Source organism: Hermetia illucens, chromosome 3, assembly GCF_905115235.1.
Source record: "Hermetia illucens chromosome 3, iHerIll2.2.curated.20191125, whole genome shotgun sequence".
Lineage (NCBI taxonomy): Eukaryota > Metazoa > Arthropoda > Insecta > Diptera > Stratiomyidae > Hermetia > Hermetia illucens.
The window spans coordinates 77,673,135-77,687,863 of NC_051851.1; the positions used below are offsets into that span (position 1 = coordinate 77,673,135).

At 44.0% G+C, this 14,729-nt stretch overlaps 1 protein-coding gene across 20 annotated transcripts in view; it reads left to right on the plus strand.

Annotated features, from left to right (window-relative positions):
- The window catches only part of LOC119651124, a 413,254-nt gene that overhangs the window by 118,209 nt on the left and 280,316 nt on the right, over positions 1–14,729 (plus strand). For 19 of the 20 annotated variants that reach the window (XR_005249419.1, XR_005249420.1, XR_005249416.1 and 16 more), the window contains one exon: positions 481–1,153. Coding sequence is in view for 15 of the 20 variants with exons in the window: in XM_038054507.1 (XP_037910435.1) it covers positions 571–1,153 (583 nt within the window). In the remaining 5 variants the exon portion in view is untranslated. The remainder of the gene's footprint in view (positions 1–480; positions 1,154–14,729) is intronic. The other variant, XM_038054509.1, reaches the window with a different exon arrangement.

The window sequence follows — 14,729 nt, forward strand, 5'->3', positions numbered from 1 at the left end:
GGTGGTTGCTCTCTGACATCAGCTATATTAACCTCAGACGTACTTTTGGTGATTCCTCCCTTTTAATATAGGACCTTACTTGGTTGTGATTTTCGCACCACCGTACCCCTAGTAAGGCAAAATTAAATTTGCTGATCGGGGCGAGTAGATATCAGCCAAGTTCCTTTCCAATATCAACAGTTATTCACGACTCCAAACTATCGAATGGGCATGGTTCTTATAACATCTCTCTGCATGTCGAGGGACATTTTGATGGAAGTTCATGTAGGTATGAGTAAAGGTAAACCTCCCTAAGCATTTTTCACTTTCCTATATGCGATTAACTTTCATCTTTGTTCTTGTGATCCACAAAATATTAAATTTCACCCCATTGCCGATTTTATAGTATGAAAGAGAAGCATAACTTGGTATGCTGACATTTTTAACATTCTCTTGGATCATTTCAATGGAAATTAACGAAATGTCTTTTGTTTCTTTCAGTACAGAACGATAACTATTACAAAACGGAGGAAGAAACGTCGACCGAAAACGAAAGCGACGAAGAATGGATGAAGATTTGGACAAAAAAATATGAAATTCGCTGGGGCTCAACAGCCCCACAGAGCCGATTCAAGCTTTTGGAATGACTCTTTTGGTGGCCATACTATTATCGACAATTACAGTACCAATAGCAACAACAGTACTTCTAGCAATAGAAACTCAGACACTAGCAGATGCAAAATCAATTGTCCAGCTCAGAACGCAAACATTACTTACACCAAAACTAAACAAGATAAAATCGGGACAGAGCAGGCCGGATTATGTGGAAGAGATGAGAGAAATGAAATTCACGGCAATTTCGAGTGCATCGAAGAAGGATCGGGAATTAAAGTCGGGGGGAATACTGCATTTGACATGATTCGATCCATCCCCGCCGTTGTCCTTGAGAGGATGCGAGTTCAACAATCATTACCATTACAATCATCGAAGTTGCTTTCATTACTGCATGAGCGTCGACAATTCCGTTTACTGTCATGTTACTTTACAATCTTATTGATTTTATTATGCGTGTTTACAAATCGTGCTTTATGCGATGAAATCGAAAATGGATCTAGCCTGGGACCAGAGTTTACAACCCTGGCGTTGGCGGTGCAGCCCACGGTGCCACCGTTTGGTAAGTGAAATGTTTCTTTGTTAACCACTTGACAAAACATTCTACTGGCTTAAAATCACTCATATGCATGTACATATATTCCTTTTCAATCTCTACAAAAACCATCGAAATATGCCCGTGCATATCCAACTCAAACCTGATAGACTCTCTAAAATACGAGTGCTTAAGCATTTATCCTAAAAGACCGTATTCTGTCAAATGCTAAGCACCAATATTGTGAGTAGTTACATATCAAACTTATCCTCACAAGGTCGCTTTGAACAAAAAAGGATACATACAAATCTGGATACAAAACTGTCTGAATCTAAGCATTAAAGCTTTTGGGGGTAATGTTGTCCATATGCAACCTCTTCTTTGGGAAGGAACGCTTGCACACAAATGTACATATGCATATCAATATAAAATCTGTTTTACTTACAACTCTACATACATATGTGTGGATATATTATATAATATTTCTGTGTGTATATATTCTGTAATACTTTTACTTCCCTTTCCACGAAAAGACCCCTGTTTGCTAAACTTCAAGAGGATGTGGGTGTGTGGGCTGAATGGTTACTTTGAATGAATTTTTAATGTTTCATTTCTGCTAGGTAAAGATAAAGTCAACTCATGCAGATTCGAAAATGTCAGCTCCAGCTTCGCCGGGAAACTGGAATTTGTGGACCACATGGCCATCTTGATAAAGCGAAGTAGCCTTGAAGATGTGGGTTCTTTGAAAACATCAAAGCTTAGTGCGTGTGGATATTTTAAAGCAGATGTTCTCATTGGAGTATGCGTTTCCATATTTTTTAATAATATTTAAAATATATCTTCAAATCTCTGAAAAACAGATAATTCTCATTCTCAACAGGAAGTTCTTCTGCTGTCTACTGCCCTCCTCTTGTTGTTTATATGTTTGAGGTTGGTGTGTACTCGATCTTAATTTGTAAACCTCGGAAAAACTGAGTAACCACTTTGCGTAACACAAAATCTTAATGAAATCAATTTACTGCTTGTCTGCCCTTTTTCGTAGATGAATCATTAAGATACAGACCCATAAGCTTACAGCATATGTGATTTTTATTTGCGAAAACCAGAAACTTCGTCATCTTCTACGCGGAATTTGGAAATGTGTTGCGTTGTGGGGCAGACTTATTTTTTGATATCCCTCCGATTCTAGCTATCTCTTGCCTATTCCGGTTCCTCAGGCTATAGTAAGTGCGCCTCACTATGTGGTTTCCAGTTTTCCTGATACAAAACAAATTCAATAAGATGAGAAGATATTTAATCTTCTCATTGTGAGCATTAGGCGTGTATCACGCATACGCGTCACTGTTTCCATCACTAGCGAAGAAATGCGCTCACTCCAGGTATTACAGTGACGCAGTCCTCCTCCTCTTTTCTGCGCCATGTGTTTCTAGCGCAACCCAGCCCTCCGCCGATCTGAAATAGTGAATTCCGTTGCATGTCACAGCCAACAATGAACACTGCCTTTTCTTAAAGTGTGACCTATCTCTTGCCACTTTAGCCCTCTAATTAATAGATTTACCGGTACCTGGCTCGTATTCCATTGAAACGGTGTTAAGGAAAACTTGGAGATGTTGAGTAACAATGGTGATCACTTTCCAATTGTTGCTCCTATGTAATAGTACTTGTTGATGATGTTGGTGTTGAGGTATCTGCATTTGCAATTTCAGGATAAAATAGCGAAGACGGATCTAGCGCTGTTAATACGTCGCGTGACATCAATTTAGGTACCACCGCCGGCAGAAACAACGATACTAACATAGACAAATTGGTGAACTTCATCGACAATCAGCTCGCTAATGCAGTGCGAGTGCGATGACCAGCGAGACTGAGAACTTTGGTTTTGTTGCTGTTTATTTTGTCTGACTTTGCTTGTTTCTCCTTCTAAATTCAAAGCTATTTGACCAAGATCCACCACCCGGTGAAAAAGCAAGCAGTTGTCATTATCACAGTAGAGCTTCAGCAAAGTCGTTATGGTTCATTGAATTCCTCCTCGTCCTCCGAATAAGTCTCTATGTACCTTGTTATATTACCGATAACAAGAAGGAATATGGGAATGCAACCCTCTTGGACTTCGCCTTGGACTTGAAATTCCTCAGAAATTTTATCTCGATGCAACACGCGTCATTTTGCGCCCTCATCTCTCGTCCTAATATTAGCTATTAGTTTCTCCCCTTCTCTCTCCTTCTGCGTAGAACGTTTCAGATGCACTCCAAATTATGACTGTCAAAAGCCTGGTCGAAGTAAATGAAGACCTAGTGAAGATCGAGACACTTGCGATCATCTGTAAGTTATTTCGTGATGCTGATCTGAAATCATTGCTATCTGCGGCATTCTCTGCTTCCCTGACTAGCGGGATATTTGATTCATATGTGTCGCGACGCACACTATCTTTGACTTCTCGAGATTTTCCTCAGTATCGCAGCTTGGGACGTGGCCGGCAATCTCTTTAGCGTCACATAGAAAAGCCCTTTAAATGACGGGCCAATGCTCAACAATATTTTCCGGCAAGACGTTCAGAATGTCTGTCGTCCGGTCGGCAAGATAGTTTCCCTTATTGTTGGATAACAGTCGGGTCCCATAAGGGAGAAAACGCAAACGCGACATGCAAGCGAAGGCAAGCGTCCAATTGCTCGTAGAAAACCTTGTTGTCCTCTGCCCTGGATGTCTCCATTGGGGTGTAACACAGCACTATGTATTGAGATGTTTCTCATTCTGTATCGGAATCTCAAAATTAATATTCCGTCGATGCCGACATAAAGGCGCGTCTAGTGGGTAGCGTGGATAGACTTCTAGAATATAGTAGCACTGCGCCGCGAAAAAGAGTAGTCCCACCATCTTAACTGCCGAATTTTCAGGGTGTATCGCTGAAATTCTCTCTAAAGTTGGAGCAAGCTAGCATTCTGCGAATTTTATCACAAACTGCAGACCAGCACAGAAATTCGTAGTCGAGAGATCAATCCGATTCCGAGTCGTGATAACCATTTCCGAAGCATGATCAATTTTGAGAGTTGCAGTTTGCTAGGCCAAAAGTGATAAGGCCGCCCACTACGCTAGGCAAGGAATACTTTCCTCTGCTTCGACGTTCATTTCAATTATCAGGGCTAGATTTTCGATAAGAGATACGCATTATTTACTCGCCCAGAACTTTTACCGCATCATCCGGAGCGTACCGTATCGTTCGAAGTGGCCCTGTAGATGTAATACTTTGTTTGTGCTGCGCTTCTGTAAACCACACATTTCAAATCCCTTTGGAAATGAGTAACATTATAGAGCGTTACCTGCTGCAACATTTGGTATAATCCATACCACGAACATGCTGGCACTGAATGCCAAAACGCAGACATATTATAAAGGCTTCTTGAAGTTAAGTCTATCATCTCTTATGTGTCACTACTTAATAGTAACGCCTTCATTGCTATGGCGTCGGTAATTATGGTGGGCTTCGTAGAATGAAGAACCGTCACGAAAACCTTATATAATACATAGACTCTTAGTACTGTCGCTTCAATACAAAACCTTGTGGGGTAACTGTGGAAACAATGCACTTTTTTTCTGGCCTTTTAGACGAATACGTTTACCGTCTCTGAGACAATTCCTCAATATCCGCAGGAGATAGGCTGACATGGATAAAGGATTATATAGGTGCCCATCCTACGGAATTGAAAGGTTTTCTGACATCGAGGTCCCCATTCATTATTTATCGCGCTGTGGAGTCTCCTTCCAGACATTCTCTGTTATTCTGGTATACGCCTCCTTTCGGTCGTAAGAGCATGTGCCAAGTGGCGGAGCTTATGACACTTCTTCGGCTAATTAGCAATTTCTACCACCAATAAACAGAGTACTTGTCACGTCTTGGTGGCTCCGGTGCATTCAAAGTCCGCAGGCTGTTGTATAAGTTCACCACCATGTTAGCTTCCGTTGCATTTCCCCAAAGTGTCGTTCAGCGCAGCTTTGCCGCTTCGAAAAGCTTTGATCGATCTCGTGCTCTATTGCTCACTTTTGCGATGTTTTACGCCCAGAAAGGGTGACTGAATGGTGGACGCCGAAGAATAGCATCGGTCTATTCTAATGCGATGTATTAAGCATAAACTCGCCATTGTTTTCCAAGCGGAAATACTAGCGATAGCTGAGGCATGATACAACATAACCATTCTGACCGATAGCGAAAAGGCCACTTAGGCCTTGTACTTAGCGGCGACATCCTCCAGGCTGGTGGGGCAGTGCAGAAACGCACTGAATAGTCTGTGCGGCACACTCAAGGTCATCCTCCTCTGGGTACCCCGTCATAACAACATAGTCTCTCCCACTAATGACAGTCAAGGATGGAATCTTCTCATACTATTTAGCAGCCGCAGACATCAAATGGCGAAGTCTCACCGCCTGTGCCAAATCAAGGAAGATTTGGCGCGCCGATAACAAAACCGGATCGCGAGAGCTTTTGTCCCAGACGCGTGCAAATTATTAATAATAATAATCGTTGGCACAACAATCCATATTGGATCAGGGCCTTGAAGTGTGTTAGAGCACTTCATTCAAGACCCTAACGACGACAGCCTTGTGCTCTAACCACTCAGCTATCCGGACAAATTACTACAGCGAGGTAATTCTCCTTCCTCAAATTTGGGTCGTCAAACTTCCGCCACTGAAGGGAAATTTATCATTGTGCCTGGACTGCGCCGCTTTTTCACGCAACAAGTCATGTCATTTTCAAGTGGGAAGAGGAGGAACAGGAAAGGCAATAGTGAAGACATCAGTACCAGCATGCAGCTTGATTTCATCTGTACACATCAAGTGTGCCTTCTGTATGCGGATGGACTCTGTTGGTGAGTGAGGTGTTAATATCCTCAGATGGATACACTGATGAGGTAGTACGCCACGCTCCAATGACGGTCGCCAAAAAATTTTTAAAGCTGCAGATTAATGCGACGCAGACGTAGAACATCGATTAGCCAGGTGTGCGGGATACTGTCAAAAGACATCAAGGCAATCGATGTAGCAAATAAAGAGGTAGATAATCTTAGTTTTTCACATTCTGAAAGAATTACCTCCCCCGTGGAGGAGATAGTCCAGTACTGTTTGGTCGCTTTTGAAACGATATTTTTTTGTAGTAACACCAAATTGAATTCGGTAGAGGCGGAATTTCTAACTGTGATCTGTGTCCCTTAAGTGGCATTTTAAAGTGGGATTGTTTTAATATAAGAAGGGTAAGGTTTAATTTTGAACTCCGGTCTCGAATGGTACAAGGAAGAGTATGAAAAGAAAAGTTGGAGGTTGGCTTTCCTTATTGTCTTACGCTGATACGGATTCGAAGAAACTATTAACTGAGTTGTAGCCTCCGGTCAAGGGACACCCCACAAACTCACAATGTATTTATAAGTACATTTTCAACCTAGGAATCAATGTTATAATAAATCACATATACAGAAACCTGTGAACTCAGATTAGAAGCGAACGCTCCGCAAACGAAGATTGCAAGCAAACACAGTATTTACGGAACCAAGGCAATAAAAATGCAGAATAAAATATTTGTTATGATTTTTTTGTACACTTAAAATTTCTATGAAGAAAAGGATAATTATTGTGGACACAGTTTTTATACTTTTGTCCATTCACCACCTTTGCTTTGTATATATTATATTTGTATTACATATATATTCCCTATAGAAAGTGTGTAATGTAACAGAACGAAAAAGGGAAAGGAAAATGAATCATGATACCATGAATAGAAATTAGATCGCTCTAGCCCTCCCCTGGAAAGCGTCAGTCCTCTCGTTTATTTAGGGTTCCCCTCATTATGTTTGAAACGACAGGGTGTAAAGATTTAGGTTCTGGTGGGCCGCCGCAGGGGCTCCATAGCATCTGCCCCCATAAAGACGAAAGGAACACTGCGACCACTCGTCGTATAGGTGTCAGAAATAGTTCAGGGCTAGTCCTTCCTTGATCTTCCCGCGCGCGTTAGTTTTTTCGAGATTTTGTCTCCCTTGGCAATTTAGCTCCTTTTGTGAAGAAATTTCCGGTGGTTTCAACCCTTCTCTAGACTACACGTTTATAATAGACTAGTTTACCTCGGGTGGGTTTAGTTTTTTCTTTACCCCGGCATTCATCTCGCCGCCATTTGAGTTAGTTGTGCAGTCGGTATTCACGAGTGGCAAACCGGTTAGTATAGTTTGGTTGGTTGATAGCTTGGTGATCGTGTTGGTGCTAAGGTGATGCAACGCTAGGCTCTAACTGTAAAAAAATGCATATAAGACTACGGCAGTCTGCGCGCGCACTGGCCTGTAGGGCACCTTGCCACCAGACTCGGTATACATTACAAACTTGCATTGCACAAGTTGTGGAGAAAAAACTTTCAGTGACTTCCTTTGCGATTGCCCACTCCTTTGAGGACCTCAGAGAAATCTCTAGCTACAGGCTGGAAGAGCTGCTTTTTTCGCGAGTGCTACGTGCTCGCTCTGAAGATCTAAGCCGGCGGGGCCCTGCCTCCTTACTTTCATTACAGCAGTCTTGGTCTTAGGGGTATGTGGTATCAAAAGGGAGCGGCCACTGATACCTACCTATCTATTTTACGATGCAGGTCATAACGACATCAGCGGAGCAAAAGTCATTTTTAAGTAATGTCAATAAATTAACAGGATTGAAAGGTAAAACCCAACAAAAATTCAGCAACAGCAGAAAGCAAAAGACATGTTTTTCTCATGCTACATTATTAGGTGATCCATAAAATGCCAATTATGTCAAAAGACCCAACACGTGCATGTAACTTCGGAAGGTAAGAGGTAAGAGAGTACTAATCAATTTACTAATATAAGCATATAATGGTTGACGAAAAGAGCGATAACGATGATGATTGGAAGTCAGGAGAGCATAACAAGTGCCTTCTTTACGGCTATTTATTTCAGACGAAATTGTTGTTTCGATAATTATTATCTTAGTATCAATCATTCTCTAATTGCAATTAACGTGAAATCATAATACACATCGTGATCAGGTAAATGTTACAGAGCAGCGTATACTATACAGTGCCACCATTCGGTGCTTTTTCTCTGTCTTAAGCTTAATTGAAAAAGGTATTTCTGTCCAGAAATGTATTTGAATTAAATTTATTTCATTAAAATACTTTTGCTAGAATATTTCCTTTTTGCCATTAAGCTGCTCGAATGCTTTTATTGAACCTGGTCAAAGTTAATTCAATCATCTGAATTTAAGTCGTTACTCCGTTCGCTGTGTGTGTCAGAGATAGCAAAAGATTGTTATGTTGTCACCACATCGTTGAGAAACCGGTATCTGAATGCAGCTCGACTGACTCGACATTTACAAAAATTTCGGGGGGTCAATATCGGTTGGTAAGAAGACATCTAACTGCAGGGGGCTTAGCATCCTCAAATGGCCCAAAATTGACAGGAGCCCTTTGTCAAGCACGCATTCAGTTCGTTTGAAAACATGCGAATTGGATAATGAACCAGTGCGCTGTAGTCTTATTCTCAAAAGAATGCAAGATGTAAAGGGAATGACTGAGTTAAGCACGAATATGCCGAAGATTTTCAGCACGATTTACCCATTCCGCATTTCAGAACAGATATCTTTTGGTGGCACATTCAGTATCTTCTAGGAGGTGTGACATTAAAAGCGAAAACTGATCTTGACTTGATCACAGTGGACTTATTACGCAACACTATCTCAAAGAGATCTTGGAGGCACACATCCTACCTTTTCTGGAATTCATGGATAAAAACTTTGTTTTCACGGAAGATAACGCAAAACCCAATACCGCTGCAGAACTGAATGTACCAATAATACCTCGGTTAGCCCAGACCTTAATCCTATCGAATATACACGGGATAAAATTAAAAGAAAAGAATGCGGGGTAGAAACGCCACTCCAGCGAACAGGAATTGGAAGAGATTACTAAAGGAGAATTTTAGGCGATCCTACAAGAATTTGTCAAAAATTTAGTAGAGTGAATGAGGCTTCAGCAAAGGGAGGGAGTTAATTAAAATAAAGGATTACTTAGAGTACCCATACTTTCGATTTGCCTTCTGTAGCTTTAAATTCAATTTTATCTCCAATAATCACCGTTTTAAGCTGACACGAGTGTAGTACCTTTAGGTCCGTACTGGAATGAATTTTTAGTTTAGATGTAAGGTCATGTAAAACCTTAATACTTCAATAAAAAATAAGAAAACAATCGTTGAAAACCGGCCACTAATTATTACAATTCAAACACTACATAAATATGAAACAACAGTTGGCTCAATAATGAAGTCAACGTAACAAGCATATTTGCCCTGTGAGTTTAGTTATCCCTGCTTGGCGTAAAAGGGAACTAAAATGAATAGAAATCTGTTTGCTAGCAGCGTGCAAATTTCGATACTATAGTATATTGTAACCGAAACAGGGGAGTGAGCTCAGAGCTACGACCTTTGGCAATCGAAAATGGATGGCGATTGGTTTCTAGAATGCTCTGTAAAATAACATTCTGGGCCTACCATGGACTCTGATTGTAACATCTCTGTCCAGATAAGCTTTGACAACACCTTGCTCGGACATGTAACAGGGAAAGTCATTCTTGGCGGTCATAACGATAATGTTGGGAGGTTTGTAAATGTTTGCAGCTTCTACGTACGACCAATCAGATTGGCCACTTTGCGATTATCAGTAGATTTAAGAGTTGTCTCTTAGATGTGCGTAACAAGAGAGACGATAACATCGACCTGGAAAGGGACCCCCACTTGATCGTCGCGTAAATTTGTTTGCGTGTTATATCCACAACTTCTCACAGCGTTGGAGGGGTGCGGCTCCCCAAATTCAACATCGACCGCTTTTATAATTCAGCTGATCGGACAGTAGATGCCCTGAGTAAGCCGCTTGGGAAATTCGTAATGTCGAGGGCTCTGTTAATCGGTGCGTGCGTGACGCACTAGAATTCCGATACCGTGCCCAAACCCGACACGTTCAACGTAGCGTGCGCCGTGGCGAAAGGGAACTTGTTATTATGATGATCAACGAAGCGGAAGATGCCGCAAAACACAACGACTTCAGAAGTTTATATCGTATTATTTCGAGAAAGCCAGCCTGACCGGGGACTGTATCTGGCGTGCTCTATTCAACTAATAGCCATTATCAAAGCGACAAATCTTCTTTTCTTTCTTAAGCCTTTGTTCCTTTCACAAGCAGGGTCGGCTTGTTGAGAACGGTTTTGCCGTTTGGTTCAATCAAATGCCTGCATCGCGAGGCTTTTAAGTCTCCATCCAGCGTATCAAGCAAAAGTTGTTTTGCTCGGCCTTTTGGTCGCTTACCATCGACTTCGATGTTCAGACCAATCTTGGCGAGTGAAATCTCGGTACCGCGAATTATGTGACCATAGCATCGCAGACGCCTCTCACGCAACTTTTCTGCGGTGCAACTTCATATCGATCGCGGATATCTTCATTTCGGATATGATCAAAATGTGTCACGCCACTAGTCGAATGTAACATCTTCGTCTCCATTACCGCAAGATGCCGTTATTATTAGAGCGGAGAGGAGGTGGAAATCTTCAAAAGACACTGGTCTGGACACACCAGCGTGTGGGATTTTTACCCACTAAAACCACCCCCGACTCCCCCCCTACCCCGTGGAACCACCTTTAGGTATTACATCACGGGGCGGAGTTTGCTTACTTTAGCTAGGTCTCCTTCCGTCTTCCCGCGGGGTCCGTAACCGCGCCTTCCTCACTTCTTCTGCTTTTCGCAGTTTCTCCTGGATCACTGCGATCATGAAATTAATCGCATCCCAGTCTTCCTGGCAAGCTACCATTCTCCGGACAAAATTTTCCGGTGATAGCACTTCACCTAGAGTTTCCTCTAGGTTCCTCCTTTCTTCCACGAACCTAGGACATTGGAAGAATACGTGCGCTGGGTCCTCCGGGACCCCGTCGCAGTTTGGACAATTAGGCGAGGTGTCCAATTTAAACCTGTACAGGTATTGACGGTATCCTCCATGGCCGGTGAGAAACTGGGTGAGATTATAATTGATCTCCCCATGCTTTCTCTCCAGCCACTCCCTGATGGAAGGGATCAACCTGTAAGTCCAACGACCTTTTTCTGACTGGTTCCATCGCTGTTGCCACCTGCTTATGGATCTCTCTCTTTCGGCTTTATTCACCTGCGATAAGGGAGAGATGGACCTGGTGTTATAAATGTTCATCATTTCGGTTGCCAGGATGTCAATTGGCATCATTCCCGAGATGATGAACGCTGCATCGTCTGAGACGGTCCTGAAGGCAGAACACACCCTTAAGGCTGTTCTTCTGTAAACCCTACTCAGTTTATATGCATTTCCTAAAACCTGCAGCGCGTTTCCCCAAACTGGGACTGCATACAGCATGATAGAACTCACCACCTTGGCTATGAGCAGCCTGCAAGTATGCCGCGATCCTTTTCCGTCTATCATCACCCCCAAGTATTTGATGGCCGGCTTGGAAGTGATGATACGATCCCCGATTCTGACGCAGGCGTAATTTCTTTTGCGGCGCTTAGTGATGAGGACCGCTTCCGTCTTTTCCTCCGCGAGTGCCAGTCCAGCACTTTCCAGCCAAGCCTTAACAGCACTGATTGCTTCGCTTGAGTACAACTCAGCATCCTCGAGATGCTTTGCGACCACAACCAGTGCTATGTCATCGGCGTAACCCACCACCGTGGCCTCCTCCGGAACCGGAAGGTTAAGCACATCATTGTACATGATGTTCCACAGTAGTGGGCCCAGTACAGAGCCCTGTGGGACACCCGCGGAGACAATGTACTCCTTGGGTCCATCATCGGTATTATACCACAATGTTCGCTCGTGAAAATAGCTATCTATGATAGTGGCAAGGTAGGTGGGAACACCAATCGTCGCCAGAGACTTTCGTATAAGGTTCCAATTGGCCGAGTTAAAAGCATTCCTCACATCCAGGGTGACCACCACACAATATTTGCTGGTAGAACCCCTTCCGTGAATTGCATTTTCGGCCAAGCCAGTAACCATTTTGATGGCATCAATGGTTGATCTGGCTTTGCGGAACCCATACTGCCGATCTGAAAGGCCGCCTTGGCTCTCGACGACTGGGAGCAGTCTATTATAAATAACCCGCTCCAACATTTTCCCCATAGTGTCTAGAAGACATATGGGTCTATAGGAGGACGGTTCCCCTGGCGGTTTGCCAGCCTTAGGTAGCAACACCAGCTTCTGCCGCTTCCACGTCGCTGGAAAGATACCCTCGGACATGCACGCTTCGAACAGCTCCGCGAACATATCCGGTCTACATTTGACGGCAAGTTTGAGCGCCTTATTCGGTATGCCGTCCAGACCCGGGGCTTTGCTGTCGCCTATTCGACTGCAGATCTCCAGCAGCTCGTCCCTGCTGACTGGTGGAATCGGCGTCACATTCAGGGGGCGCTGGAAGGTGTTAGTACCCCGCTCTTGCTGGGGAAATAACCCCTGGATTATTTTCAACAAGAGCATAGGGCACGTGATCTGCGGTGATGATCGGCCTCTGAATCGCCCTGTCACGATTTTATAGGCGCTACCCCACGGATTTATGTCCGCTTCTAAACAGAGCTCCTTGAAACATTCCCTCTTACTCCGCTGGATGGCGAGCTTGAGGTTCTTGCGGGCTTCCCTATAGGCATACTGCTTTTGCCTTTGATCGATCCTACCTATTGCCCTCTGAGCCGTTCGTCTGGCTCTGTGGCAAATCGATCGAAGACTGGCAAGTTCACTATTCCACTAATAATTGGGTCTTCTAGTGTAGAATGAGCATCTCCTAGGCATCGACGCGTCACATGCCTTGGAGACGCTTTGTGTAACATGGAGAGCTCTATCCGTGGACGTGCCGGCTTTGCTAGGCAGGTCTAGCCACACTTCCATGAATGTTGGCTCATCCATCGCTTTTGCAGACCATCCTGGTGTTCCTCTGGATTTCGGCTTCCGGGGTGCGGGTCTCCTGCCTTGTGGCTCGGTCCTTAGTTCAAAGATGATCGCCTGGTGGTCGCTGTACGTGAAGTCCTCGCTAACTTGCCAGGACATGCCACGTGCCAGCGCAGGGCTGACAAAAGTCAGATCTACAATTGAACCAGTTCCCCCTTTCCGATAAGTGTTTACATCGCCTTCGTTGGCAAGAACTACATCTAACTGGGCAAATGCTTCTAATAAGCACCGCCCCCTTGCGTTAGTCTCTTTGCTGCCCCACTCGATAGCCCACGCATTAAAGTCACCGGCTATCACCTTTGGACCTCGTCCCCTTGCGTCATGAACAAGATCATCTAACAATTCTTCAAACTCAGGAAGTGTGAGGCTCGGTGGAGCGTAGCAGCTGTATACGAATATACCGCTTATTTTCGCCCACACAAAGCCACTAGCCGCCTGACGCATACTATATTGTATGGCTTGACGACCGCACGCCCATATCGCCGCTCCACCAGTCGCATCTGTGACCCATACACCACCGTCAAGATTTCTGTACGGTTCACTAATGATAGCAACCTCCATCGCGGATTCGTAAGTGGTCTGCGCAAGCAAATTTTGTGCGACCCTGCAATGATTAAGGTTTATTTGTATTAACCTCATTTTTTCACTGCAGTTAACGCCTTCCTAAATTCTGGGCATTTACCACTTCCGGCAATATGCCGGTTATCCCTTCCCTCCTTTTCTTCGCACAGAATGCATTTGGGGTCTCTATTGCACTCCTTGGCAATATGTCCTTTTTCCCCACACCTTCGACGTCGATCGGACCGATCGATGCCGGTAGTGCATGCCTTCGCGAAGTGTCCAAACATTAGGCATTTGAAGCACCTTTTTAAAGAGATCTGTTCCCTTAGTCGGCAAACAACCCATCCAATCCGAACCTTCCCCACGGCCAACAACTTCTGCGCTGACTCCACTGGCAGTCGCAGTGTGGCCGTTTGAGTACCGCCATAAGCTTTTCTTAGGCTCACGATAGATGCGTCCCCAAATTCCTCCAGCTTGAATTGTTCCTTCAAGGCAGTGCAGATCTCTTCTCTGGATGTTACCTCATCGAGATCCTTGCACTGGATATAGATCTCACGTTTTTGGGAACGAACCGCGACATTTTCCCCAAGTGAGTTTAAAACTTGGTTACGAAAGCCGTCAGTTTTCCCCACGCTGGATTTTTTCAGTTCAAACATGAGATCCCCTTTCTGGGTCCTCCGGATTTTGCTGACATTTCCGCCTAGGTCTTTTAGGTCGGGGTCAGATTTCACCTTCTTCAGTATCTCCGCATACGTTAGATGTCCTTTGCTGGAGATTACAATTGCCTCCGGGCGAATTCGCATCTTTGGTTTCTTGTCTCTTTTCTTGTTCACGACCTTAGTCCAACCACCGCTCTTATTTTCTCTCGGTTTCGCTTCGCTAGCCGACGTTCCTACTTTGGGCACTTTGGGCCCTTCTGAACTTTTAGTTCCGTTTGTTGGACTAGTCGAGACTCCTTTCTTCCTTTTTGGTGCCTGTTGATTCACCAAAGCTTCGCCCTCTTTGTCTCGCACTCGCTTACTTGATCGAAGATCGGTGACCTTCTGCTTTGGTGTCA